The sequence below is a fragment of the Lepisosteus oculatus genome, unplaced genomic scaffold, assembly GCF_040954835.1.
Source record: "Lepisosteus oculatus isolate fLepOcu1 unplaced genomic scaffold, fLepOcu1.hap2 HAP2_SCAFFOLD_89, whole genome shotgun sequence".
In the NCBI taxonomy this organism is placed as follows: Eukaryota; Metazoa; Chordata; class Actinopteri; order Semionotiformes; family Lepisosteidae; genus Lepisosteus; species Lepisosteus oculatus.
Window position 1 is genome coordinate 396,257 of NW_027168427.1, and position 13,185 is coordinate 409,441.

A 13,185-nucleotide genomic window follows, 5' to 3' on the forward strand; every position below is an offset into this window, starting at 1 on the left:
TATATAGAACTTACTACAGCATAACTGTCTTATTTGGCTCTTGTAGAAAATATTCACAGCATGCCTATTAAACATACAGTATCTAGCAATCAGCAATCAAAATAAAAACATTTCCAAACATGGAAACTGCCCAGTTAATGAAGCATTTCAAAGACATTAATCTATTCAATAATTACAGTTTTAAGTAGATAACAGATTTATATTCAGATTACGAAAGCATCATAACAACTGCTGCTTGTGTAAGGAATCCATGAATACCACTGTACATGAGAATTCCACACCTATTTGTAATCAATACACAAAATCCTATTGAATTTCAGGTACTTGTTTATTCAGCATTGCTTGACTCCGCGGACTCCTTGTTGTTTCAATATTCTAGCAATAGGACTAATCGCCAATACAGTGCCGTTGTAATCTATTCCTTCTGCCAGCAGAGGACGGTATTCGCACAGCCAGTTCAGGATAAGATACGGTCCTCGCAGTTCACAGTACAACTGGCCAAAGCCGTATTCGGAATATGCTCTCGATAACCTCGTTTAGTTTAAGTACGGCCATATTTCATATCAACCCACAGATGCATTGCATAAACACTAGAATTCTGGTTGTACTTAAATTGACCTTATACGTTTTGAATTATGTTTAACCTTCTTCAATTTCTTCAACCATATTTTGAGATGATTACGTTTACAGAAGCAAATATTATTCAGTGCTTTTTCTTCACTCCTTTAATCAAACCCACATTTCTATAAGGAGGGCCATTGTGAAACTCCCCAAAGTGAGCTGAATTAATCTTTTATTCTTCACACCTGCGAAGTCATTCCTTCATTGTGTAATATGAAGGCCTTTCATTATTCACGTATACTACAACATCTGAAAATAATGGGTCTTGAAATAGTTGAATGAAAGAAAATCCTGAATAACTCCTCCAAATGCGTGTTACACTTTCATCAAGTACACACACTTTGAATGTGATGAACTATAAAAAGTTATTTTAACCATACCCAATGGAGCTCGGGAGTGCGATTGCATACACAATCATGTTTTCAGTGTTTGGACATCAGCCGTACATCAGAACAATCATTTCACTAACACAGCTCCGTGTTGAGTGACTTCCCTCCAAGAACACAAAGTCACTTTCCCTTAGCAATTATTGCATGGACTTAGATTATCTGCCTTCTGCATCAAGCCCTGTATTATATACGGTACAAAGCCAAGCTTTGGGATAGTGCTTTGTTTGGATCCTTGTCTTGATCCTTTTGGATCCCAGGCTGCTCATTTGCAAATGAGTTTTGACATTAATTATAGTGACTATAGCAATGAGGTGGCACTGTGGTTCACAGAACTGGGGTCCTGGGTTCAATTCCTGGGGTGCAGTCTGGATGGAATTGTATGTTCTCCCTTCATTTGTGTGGATTTCTTCCAGGTGCTCCAGTTTCTTCCCACAGTCCAAAGACATACAGTACTAGTAGGTTAAGGTGGAACTACAGTCCCAATTTTGCAGACACAAAATTATTTAATTTCAGTCACAAAATAAAATCATTGACATTATAGAAAAACTTTACAAACTCAAAATTGAGCACAAAATCATGAATTTTGTGAAAGGACTGTAAGTTACGCCATGTTGTAACAAATTCGCATTCAAGTTCCACACAAATTGCGATGTGATGCAGCCCTTCCTGCTCACTAATCACTGTAATGACTAATGCAATGTGATGTAGGAGAGAAAGGGTATAGGTTATGCAGCAAACATTTCACTGCAAAAAACGTTCCATTCCAAGGTTCTTTATGCAGAGTTAACAATGTAGTATTATTTATTGGCAAAAACGTAAAAAAGTTGAGAGTTATATTTCCATTGGATTAAACGAGATGTATTCACAAGCCTGCTCCTTTACAATGTCATAGGGCCACAACAGATTACAGGAAGTTTTGCTGCCTCGTTCTGAATCGCAGAACATGGTAATTCTTTAACCTTGAAATGTAGTCTATTTTGTGATGTAATGATGCAATGTCCCTTTACTGAGAGCCAGCAATCAACGGATGTGTCTGATCGTGAATGGTTTTCCCTGTTGTTTGTTGTATTACTTGGTGTTGCATTTTAAGCTGTGCATGAGGCAGGACCCGGAGGCTGCTGCTTCTGCTGGTGCTTCTGCTGGGATTGAGGAAGAGCTGAGCGCCATGTAAGGCAAAGACACTGCGTTCCATTTTATCAGGTGCCTGGAGTGTAAGAGCTGCAGATAATATTGAGTCACATTAATCCCAAAATATTTCAAATATTATGTAAATTAAATAAATTAAATCAAATAACTTTAAAAACTTTAAAAAAAACTTTAAAAAAATCAATCACTCTTTACCTTGCTTTTTCAGTTGTTTTAAAGGAAAATTGATGCAGAGAATGTGTGAATACTACTTTTTGATGGTTCCAAGGCCAATGTGACCTGTTCTATTGCCTGCTAATTGTACGTTCCAGGTTGAAAAATTATTTTTAGGAGGTCAAGGTGTATGAATGATAAGAGAAAAACTGAAATAACCACAGCTAGGCAAACACCAGTCCACCAAAAAAAAATCATTTAATTAAAATAAGGTAACATTTTTTTTTCATCATCATACGGATGAACTGTGCTAAATGTGTTTCTAAAAAGAAAAAGCAGGACGTGAGTCGTGAGCCAAGATCATGACTCTTTTGCTCTTCTTCACATCAGTTTTCATCTGCGAGGAGGAGGAGGAGGGCGGCTCCTGATGTGCTGACACTTGGGGATGTGCCTCTGTGCCGGCCTGGGGGCAAAGCGCCGGCCGCAGTGAGGGCAGGGCACGTAGTCGGGGTTTGGATTCGCGGGGGGCTGGGGCAGGTTCACAACTTTCCCTCCTTGCGTGATCACCTGCTGCACCTCCCTGGCCTGTTTGATGCTCCGAATGAAATCCTCGTGCTTCTGCCTCCAGTTGTTCTTTCTCAGCTGGGAACAGGAAATGAAACCAATAAAACAGCTTCCAGAAAAAGTCCAGACTAGCACTGCGTACACAGTCTGGTCGCAAACCATTCACAAGGCAAGAAAATATCAATACAGTAATAACGTAGCTTTCTGGGGCTACCTTTCAGGTCATTGGGTAGAGAGTACAATTTACGTAGTTATGGTTTTGTTTCCTGTGAGTGCTATTTGCTTGATATGTAGATTTTTACAACAGAATTCAGAAGTCACTAAGACACATTTATTCTGTCTGGCAAATGTGCCTTTGCGGCAGTTTTTCAGAAGAGTACTTCATAAAACACTTATTTATTGTTTACATTGATTTATAAGCTGAGTCTGACTCTAGGAGAAAAAAAGGGAAGCTTGGAAAGAGTTTAAGGATAGCCCTTACCACGATTGGCGGTTTAACCTTCTTCTTATGGATGTATGTCTCCAGTTCTGTTCCCTTGGCCCTGTGCTTGAAAGAGTCAAAAACCTTCCTCTTTGAATTCTGAAGCTTCTTGCAGATCTTGCTGTGTTTCTCCAGCCTCTCTACAGCAAACTTCCCGTGACACAGTTCACAGGGCACCAGCTGAGGGTTTCCACTCTGGCTATTCTCATATGGAAAATGCTCAGCGGTAGGGCGGATCAGACTTGTAGGGGACAAATATCTGTTTTCCACTGACAGAGTTTGTTCATCCAGACATGTGGTGTTATTTCTGAAGTGGGCCTGCGCGGCCTGTGCCGCTGACACGTCGCTTTCAGGGAGCCTTGCTTTCTTGAGATACTTTCTCCTTCCACAGGGGACGTCTTCTAGCCCACGGCTGCAAGGGCTCACTTGACGTCTCTCCTGATGGGAAAGCGCAGAGGGAAAGTGCGATTCTGCGCATCCGCCGTCTTCCATTGGAGAACCATAATCAAGGTTGTCTCCTCTGATAGGAAGGGCTTTCCTTGGAGTGAAGGCTTTTTGCTTCTCCATTCTGCAGGTCAGAAGAGGCACGGCCTTAGAGCGGTGGTTGGCCCATGGTCCTCTGGGGCAAAGCTCGCTCTGCCTCGCCTCTATTTTCCCTTCCGGCCACCTCTCTGGAGTCTTCCATCTCTCTCGGAACCATCCTCAGCTCCTCCTGAGCTCTGAAGAGCTTCGCCTGCATCATGGCCTCCTTCTGGCGAATCTCGTCCTTCATCATGGCCTCCTTCCGGCGCATCTCATCCTGCAGGCTGGCCTCCCTCCGGCGATGCTCCTCCTTCAGCGCGGCCTCTGCCTCGGCCACTTTTCGTAGCTCCTCTTGCAACTGAAAGTGCTCCTTCCCATTGGCATGAGAAGGGCATTGCCCTGGAGGGGTCGCCACCATGGGGAGGACAGTCCTGTCCTTAGGTTTGCGTACTCTTGAGCCCCTCCTGCCCGGCCTCTCGCAGGGCCTCTCATGACCATCCTGAGGCGGGGTGGGGGCAAACAAGGAATCACTCTGTGCTTCCGTGCGGTCCACAGCCGGAACCTCACCAGGGCCGGAGACTTTCCTGTTACCCATAGGCTTCAGGGGGTAAGACCGATCATACCCCACAATGTTCTTCTCGGGGCCCTGTTGGGTTTGGAAGCGATAGCTGTTCCCCGTCTTCTTCTCCGCAGCGTATTTGACATATTGGAAAGATTTTCTCATCTTCTGTAGAGCTGCCTCCTGCCGCCGATTGTACATTTTTTTCTCCTTTTCCTGCATCAGTTTCTCTTGGAAGGTGTCCTTCAGAAGCTGTATCTTGGGAGGCGGGCAGTACGTGGAGATCAGATCCTGTTGCCTTAAGGGCGCGGGTCGATTCGAGTCTGTGTCCTTCGGGGAGGGGGACAGAGCACCAGGCTTAGGACTGGGCTCCATTGGCAAATGAGATATGAGCTTTGTTTCCCAGGTATCTGGAAAAGGCAAAAATGGCAAATAAATGATATCCTGCACAGTCTAGTATGGTCTAATAGAAAAGAATAAAAAAAAAAAACAATTCAGGAAATACACAACTTTTTAATATTAAACCTAATGGTGTTGAATGCTGCATGCTGACTCAGTAGGAGACAGATCCTAAACATAAACATCATAATAAACATTTGTTTCCCAAATAACATTCTCAATGTTCAGAATGCTTAAAGTCATGAGCTTTTTTAAAAATGTTTAACTGAAACCTGGAAATGTGCTATTTCATTTCAAAGCTTGTATTATATCTATGATATAAATGTTTTTTTATATAAAATTAACCCATTATGCAACAGGGGTTTGAGCAAAAGTCACTGTGAATAAGGGAATTTATCAATATTAATTAGCCGTTTCACTACATTATAGATAGCTGAAGGATTATGATACAGTATATCGATTTCGCTACAAATTGACAAGCATATTTGATGACACTTACCAAACAAGTTTTAAACAGCGGAGAAATAGTTCACCACGACGATAGCAATGCAATGTTTGACTGCATCTCCCTATGTGATATATCTGTATTTGGGTATATACAGATCACGTAATTCAGGGAGCACTGTTACGTCAGGTCACCAACCATTATTACGACGCTCATATGTCATAGAGCTCCTTAGGATGTTTGTATAATCTTTATCCAAATTTTCATATGGCCGCAGTTACGGCGTTTATTTTACAGTTAATGTAACAGGGTGTCATTATATTTTTCTGTCTTTATGGTGGCAGACCACTTAAATAAATCTGAGTAGGCGGTTTCTACAAGTGGGTCAGATAAAATATTAAATATACAGTAAAAGCTCACACCTATTCATACCCTTTATGTACTTTATATCTACAATTACGTATACTACGTATACAGTTATCGTATACTATAATACGATAACTACCATTACAAAATGTCTCCCTTTTGATTTGAAGTGGTTCTTTTAAATAAGTAAATTGCAATCACTTAGCCTACATCTGAGCTCCTAATTCATCGCGACGACGGACTGAGACTCCAGTCGGATTTGTGAGAAGGGGTGTGCCTGTTTTAAAACCGATTCATACGTCTTAAACACATGGACATAGATAGCAGTCTGTGTTATATAATTTATCTTTTTATTTGATTTAAATTTAAGTATCACATACACATTTTCAAAGTAACTGTACCCCTTTTAATTATGATCCCCATCGCTCACAGCTCCGAAGGTGAGACGAGGGCTACTTCAGATGGGATTTCCAATATTTCTCTCTTAGCTTGTATACCGGTGGAAAGGAGAGCGCTCTTAAAACGTGTTGATAGTAAGATTGGGATGTATTTGCAGTCTAGATATAGTTTTTTTAATGTTCGGAGCCGCCACAGATTCATTTTCTTACGACTGCTTTTCTGGATGACAATGACAATGCAAACGATGGTGTTAAGGCGAGGCTGTGCCTTAAGGCTCCTCTGCTTACAATGTTCAGCGCGTAAATCGCAAACGAGCGCCTTCCCTTACGATGAAAATGCAGAAAATAAGACCACGAGATTTAAACCTACGGCTTACAAATTTATGCGTAAACACTAAAACCGTATCTTTAGCAAAACTGGCGAGACAATGTGTTTTATCATTTAAAAAAGTACTGGAAAATAATTAAAGGTTATCACGATAAACAGAGGTTACTGATCTACTACTGTACGCTGTGACCAAAACTGAGAGTCCCCCGATCCTCGCAGCCTTCATGCTTTGGTCTTGGCCTGGCCGTTTTTTTTAAGATAATGGGGTCAAGTTAAGAAATTATGCAAGTTTCTAATCAAATCCAAGGGCGCCTCGATCTCCTAAACATCTTTAGAAGGCCGACGGACCACACTGCACGGTCCGGGTCCGGGCCCTGACCCGGTTCTGGATAATGCCAGCTTAAAGTGAAAAATTCTACTGTACATATTATGTTTCTTATTATGGTATATATGTATAATATAGCGCGACCGCTTCACGAAGCTAGAAAGAAAGTTATCCGCCATTTTTATTTTACCTGCAATTGAATTTGCCATTACAATCATTATTAATACCGCAGCTGCTAAATAACTTACCTAAAAGCGTTCAGATACAAAAGCACTTGAGCTGTAATGTTTGTATACTGTTGGCCCGATGACCTACTTCAAGAAGAATTGTTACATAGACCGCCAAGGACTGTCATCACACTTTACGTCATAAAGCGCTTTAAAACTTTAGACAAGTTCAACACCTCATATTTTGTACTGTTTATCATGGTAAAAGCAACTCAAAGCAATTATAAAAATGATCGAAAGGTAAAAATACAAGCTTATACGAGCTGTCGTTTTAACATTTATAACATATATTTAAACAAAACATATATAATCTATTTTAATAAAATAGAAAAGTGTTCTTAGTCTTCACTTAAAAGCTGTTAGAAGCTGCCTTTCTGACAAGAGAGTTCTGTGAGTTCCACAGTCTCAGTGCATTAAAGTCAAAACCAGTTGCTTTTTATTTCCTGTTTTACGACAGAGCAAGGAGGGTGTCCACAGACCACTGTGCACCTGCAGGCTGATATGGGGGGTAAAAAGTCTAGAAGTTAGTAAATAAGATTTTAGCACATGTTCTAAAACACACCGGACACCTGTACAGCGATGCCAACACAGTGATCTGAGCTCCTTCTTTGAGTTAAATCCTAGCATCTACATTTTTTACAAGTTGTTGCTATGGCAGAGCATGACCAGAGCATAACAGAAACCACCCATTTTCTAACCGCTTCATCCAATTCAGGGTCAGGGGGTCAGGGGGTCGCGGGGCACGGGGGAGCCAGAGCCTCAGAAAGTAATAAGCAGGAGATACCTGGGACTGGATGGTAGTCCAATGCAGGGAAGACACAGACACTCACCAATTATCCCAGAAGCCAATTAACCTACCAGTAGTTCTTTGAACTGTGGGAGGAAGCCGGAGCACCCAAAGCAAACTCATGCAAACATGGGGAGAACATACAAGCTCCATACAGATAGCACCCCAGGTCCAGAAGTGTACCCAGGGCCTCAGCACTGTGAGCTAGCAATGCTAAACGCTGGGCTACTGTGCATGCTAATTTCTAGGCATCAGGTGATCAATCAGGTAGTGTTTCTCAGATAAAAGGACACCAGTTATTTAGTATGAGATTCAAATTGACCTCAGAACAAAATATAACTTATGTTATATAACTTATATAGAACTTACTACAGCATAACTGTCTTATTTGGCTCTTGTAGAAAATATTCACAGCATGCCTATTAAACATACAGTATCTAGCAATCAGCAATCAAAATAAAAACATTTCCAAACATGGAAACTGCCCAGTTAATGAAGCATTTCAAAGACATTAATCTATTCAATAATTACAGTTTTAAGTAGATAACAGATTTATATTCAGATTACGAAAGCATCATAACAACTGCTGCTTGTGTAAGGAATCCATGAATACCACTGTACATGAGAATTCCACACCTATTTGTAATCAATACACAAAATCCTATTGAATTTCAGGTACTTGTTTATTCAGCATTGCTTGACTCCGCGGACTCCTTGTTGTTTCAATATTCTAGCAATAGGACTAATCGCCAATACAGTGCCGTTGTAATCTATTCCTTCTGCCAGCAGAGGACGGTATTCGCACAGCCAGTTCAGGATAAGATACGGTCCTCGCAGTTCACAGTACAACTGGCCAAAGCCGTATTCGGAATATGCTCTCGATAACCTCGTTTAGTTTAAGTACGGCCATATTTCATATCAACCCACAGATGCATTGCATAAACACTAGAATTCTGGTTGTACTTAAATTGACCTTATACGTTTTGAATTATGTTTAACCTTCTTCAATTTCTTCAACCATATTTTGAGATGATTACGTTTACAGAAGCAAATATTATTCAGTGCTTTTTCTTCACTCCTTTAATCAAACCCACATTTCTATAAGGAGGGCCATTGTGAAACTCCCCAAAGTGAGCTGAATTAATCTTTTATTCTTCACACCTGCGAAGTCATTCCTTCATTGTGTAATATGAAGGCCTTTCATTATTCACGTATACTACAACATCTGAAAATAATGGGTCTTGAAATAGTTGAATGAAAGAAAATCCTGAATAACTCCTCCAAATGCGTGTTACACTTTCATCAAGTACACACACTTTGAATGTGATGAACTATAAAAAGTTATTTTAACCATACCCAATGGAGCTCGGGAGTGCGATTGCATACACAATCATGTTTTCAGTGTTTGGACATCAGCCGTACATCAGAACAATCATTTCACTAACACAGCTCCGTGTTGAGTGACTTCCCTCCAAGAACACAAAGTCACTTTCCCTTAGCAATTATTGCATGGACTTAGATTATCTGCCTTCTGCATCAAGCCCTGTATTATATACGGTACAAAGCCAAGCTTTGGGATAGTGCTTTGTTTGGATCCTTGTCTTGATCCTTTTGGATCCCAGGCTGCTCATTTGCAAATGAGTTTTGACATTAATTATAGTGACTATAGCAATGAGGTGGCACTGTGGTTCACAGAACTGGGGTCCTGGGTTCAATTCCTGGGGTGCAGTCTGGATGGAATTGTATGTTCTCCCTTCATTTGTGTGGATTTCTTCCAGGTGCTCCAGTTTCTTCCCACAGTCCAAAGACATACAGTACTAGTAGGTTAAGGTGGAACTACAGTCCCAATTTTGCAGACACAAAATTATTTAATTTCAGTCACAAAATAAAATCATTGACATTATAGAAAAACTTTACAAACTCAAAATTGAGCACAAAATCATGAATTTTGTGAAAGGACTGTAAGTTACGCCATGTTGTAACAAATTCGCATTCAAGTTCCACACAAATTGCGATGTGATGCAGCCCTTCCTGCTCACTAATCACTGTAATGACTAATGCAATGTGATGTAGGAGAGAAAGGGTATAGGTTATGCAGCAAACATTTCACTGCAAAAAACGTTCCATTCCAAGGTTCTTTATGCAGAGTTAACAATGTAGTATTATTTATTGGCAAAAACGTAAAAAAGTTGAGAGTTATATTTCCATTGGATTAAACGAGATGTATTCACAAGCCTGCTCCTTTACAATGTCATAGGGCCACAACAGATTACAGGAAGTTTTGCTGCCTCGTTCTGAATCGCAGAACATGGTAATTCTTTAACCTTGAAATGTAGTCTATTTTGTGATGTAATGATGCAATGTCCCTTTACTGAGAGCCAGCAATCAACGGATGTGTCTGATCGTGAATGGTTTTCCCTGTTGTTTGTTGTATTACTTGGTGTTGCATTTTAAGCTGTGCATGAGGCAGGACCCGGAGGCTGCTGCTTCTGCTGGTGCTTCTGCTGGGATTGAGGAAGAGCTGAGCGCCATGTAAGGCAAAGACACTGCGTTCCATTTTATCAGGTGCCTGGAGTGTAAGAGCTGCAGATAATATTGAGTCACATTAATCCCAACATATTTCAAATATTATGTAAATTAAATAAATTAAATCAAATAACTTTAAAAACTTTAAAAAAAACGTTAAAAAAATCAATCACTCTTTACCTTGCTTTTTCAGTTGTTTTAAAGGAAAATTGATGCAGAGAATGTGTGAATACTACTTTTTGATGGTTCCAAGGCCAATGTGACCTGTTCTATTGCCTGCTAATTGTACGTTCCAGGTTGAAAAATTATTTTTAGGAGGTCAAGGTGTATGAATGATAAGAGAAAAACTGAAATAACCACAGCTAGGCAAACACCAGTCCACCAAAAAAAAATCATTTAATTAAAATAAGGTAACATTTTTTTTTCATCATCATACGGATGAACTGTGCTAAATGTGTTTCTAAAAAGAAAAAGCAGGACGTGAGTCGTGAGCCAAGATCATGACTCTTTTGCTCTTCTTCACATCAGTTTTCATCTGCGAGGAGGAGGAGGAGGGCGGCTCCTGATGTGCTGACACTTGGGGATGTGCCTCTGTGCCGGCCTGGGGGCAAAGCGCCGGCCGCAGTGAGGGCAGGGCACGTAGTCGGGGTTTGGATTCGCGGGGGGCTGGGGCAGGTTCACAACTTTCCCTCCTTGCGTGATCACCTGCTGCACCTCCCTGGCCTGTTTGATGCTCCGAATGAAATCCTCGTGCTTCTGCCTCCAGTTGTTCTTTCTCAGCTGGGAACAGGAAATGAAACCAATAAAACAGCTTCCAGAAAAAGTCCAGACTAGCACTGCGTACACAGTCTGGTCGCAAACCATTCACAAGGCAAGAAAATATCAATACAGTAATAACGTAGCTTTCTGGGGCTACCTTTCAGGTCATTGGGTAGAGAGTACAATTTACGTAGTTATGGTTTTGTTTCCTGTGAGTGCTATTTGCTTGATATGTAGATTTTTACAACAGAATTCAGAAGTCACTAAGACACATTTATTCTGTCTGGCAAATGTGCCTTTGCGGCAGTTTTTCAGAAGAGTACTTCATAAAACACTTATTTATTGTTTACATTGATTTATAAGCTGAGTCTGACTCTAGGAGAAAAAAAGGGAAGCTTGGAAAGAGTTTAAGGATAGCCCTTACCACGATTGGCGGTTTAACCTTCTTCTTATGGATGTATGTCTCCAGTTCTGTTCCCTTGGCCCTGTGCTTGAAAGAGTCAAAAACCTTCCTCTTTGAATTCTGAAGCTTCTTGCAGATCTTGCTGTGTTTCTCCAGCCTCTCTACAGCAAACTTCCCGTGACACAGTTCACAGGGCACCAGCTGAGGGTTTCCACTCTGGCTATTCTCATATGGAAAATGCTCAGCGGTAGGGCGGATCAGACTTGTAGGGGACAAATATCTGTTTTCCACTGACAGAGTTTGTTCATCCAGACATGTGGTGTTATTTCTGAAGTGGGCCTGCGCGGCCTGTGCCGCTGACACGTCGCTTTCAGGGAGCCTTGCTTTCTTGAGATACTTTCTCCTTCCACAGGGGACGTCTTCTAGCCCACGGCTGCAAGGGCTCACTTGACGTCTCTCCTGATGGGAAAGCGCAGAGGGAAAGTGCGATTCTGCGCATCCGCCGTCTTCCATTGGAGAACCATAATCAAGGTTGTCTCCTCTGATAGGAAGGGCTTTCCTTGGAGTGAAGGCTTTTTGCTTCTCCATTCTGCAGGTCAGAAGAGGCACGGCCTTAGAGCGGTGGTTGGCCCATGGTCCTCTGGGGCAAAGCTCGCTCTGCCTCGCCTCTATTTTCCCTTCCGGCCACCTCTCTGGAGTCTTCCATCTCTCTCGGAACCATCCTCAGCTCCTCCTGAGCTCTGAAGAGCTTCGCCTGCATCATGGCCTCCTTCTGGCGAATCTCGTCCTTCATCATGGCCTCCTTCCGGCGCATCTCATCCTGCAGGCTGGCCTCCCTCCGGCGATGCTCCTCCTTCAGCGCGGCCTCTGCCTCGGCCACTTTTCGTAGCTCCTCTTGCAACTGAAAGTGCTCCTTCCCATTGGCATGAGAAGGGCATTGCCCTGGAGGGGTCGCCACCATGGGGAGGACAGTCCTGTCCTTAGGTTTGCGTACTCTTGAGCCCCTCCTGCCCGGCCTCTCGCAGGGCCTCTCATGACCATCCTGAGGCGGGGTGGGGGCAAACAAGGAATCACTCTGTGCTTCCGTGCGGTCCACAGCCGGAACCTCACCAGGGCCGGAGACTTTCCTGTTACCCATAGGCTTCAGGGGGTAAGACCGATCATACCCCACAATGTTCTTCTCGGGGCCCTGTTGGGTTTGGAAGCGATAGCTGTTCCCCGTCTTCTTCTCCGCAGCGTATTTGACATATTGGAAAGATTTTCTCATCTTCTGTAGAGCTGCCTCCTGCCGCCGATTGTACATTTTTTTCTCCTTTTCCTGCATCAGTTTCTCTTGGAAGGTGTCCTTCAAAAGCTGTATCTTGGGAGGCGGGCAGTACGTGGAGATCAGATCCTGTTGCCTTAAGGGCGCGGGTCGATTCGAGTCTGTGTCCTTCGGGGAGGGGGACAGAGCACCAGGCTTAGGACTGGGCTCCATTGGCAAATGAGATATGAGCTTTGTTTCCCAGGTATCTGGAAAAGGCAAAAATGGCAAATAAATGATATCCTGCACAGTCTAGTATGGTCTAATAGAAAAGAATAAAAAAAAAAAACAATTCAGGAAATACACAACTTTTTAATATTAAACCTAATGGTGTTGAATGCTGCATGCTGACTCAGTAGGAGACAGATCCTAAACATAAACATCATAATAAACATTTGTTTCCCAAATAACATTCTCAATGTTCAGAATGCTTAAAGTCATGAGCTTTTTTAAAAATGTTTAACTGAAACCTGGAAATGTGCTA

General features: G+C 42.1%; 2 protein-coding genes across 2 annotated transcripts; both read right to left on the reverse strand.

Annotated features, from left to right (window-relative positions):
- Positions 1-2,561: 2,561 nt before the first annotated feature.
- On the reverse strand, positions 2,562-4,401 carry LOC138236459 (zinc finger C2HC domain-containing protein 1B-like). Its single transcript, XM_069186801.1, has 2 exons — positions 3,355-4,401; positions 2,562-2,951 (listed from the first exon to the last, which is right to left on the reverse strand). The coding sequence occupies exons 1-2, from the start codon at positions 3,919-3,921 to the stop codon at positions 2,703-2,705; spliced, it is 816 nt and encodes a 271-aa protein (XP_069042902.1). The 5' UTR covers positions 3,922-4,401; the 3' UTR covers positions 2,562-2,702.
- A 6,225-nt stretch (positions 4,402-10,626) lies between these two features.
- LOC138236457 (zinc finger C2HC domain-containing protein 1B-like) lies at positions 10,627-12,466 on the reverse strand. The gene is made up of 2 exons (XM_069186799.1): positions 11,420-12,466; positions 10,627-11,016 (listed from the first exon to the last, which is right to left on the reverse strand). Exons 1-2 carry the CDS (start codon positions 11,984-11,986, stop codon positions 10,768-10,770), a joined length of 816 nt encoding a protein of 271 aa, XP_069042900.1. The 5' UTR covers positions 11,987-12,466; the 3' UTR covers positions 10,627-10,767.
- Positions 12,467-13,185: the final 719 nt, after the last annotated feature.

Coding starts and splice junctions, on each gene's coding strand:
- LOC138236459 (XM_069186801.1), bottom strand. CDS start 3,921: ATGGAGAAGCAAAAAGCCTTCACTCCAAGGAAAGCCCTTCCTATCAGA. Junction 2,952..3,354: donor AGGTTAAACCGCCAATCGTG/GTAAGGGCTATC, acceptor TCCTGTTCCCAG/CTGAGAAAGAACAACTGGAG.
- LOC138236457 (XM_069186799.1), bottom strand. CDS start 11,986: ATGGAGAAGCAAAAAGCCTTCACTCCAAGGAAAGCCCTTCCTATCAGA. Junction 11,017..11,419: donor AGGTTAAACCGCCAATCGTG/GTAAGGGCTATC, acceptor TCCTGTTCCCAG/CTGAGAAAGAACAACTGGAG.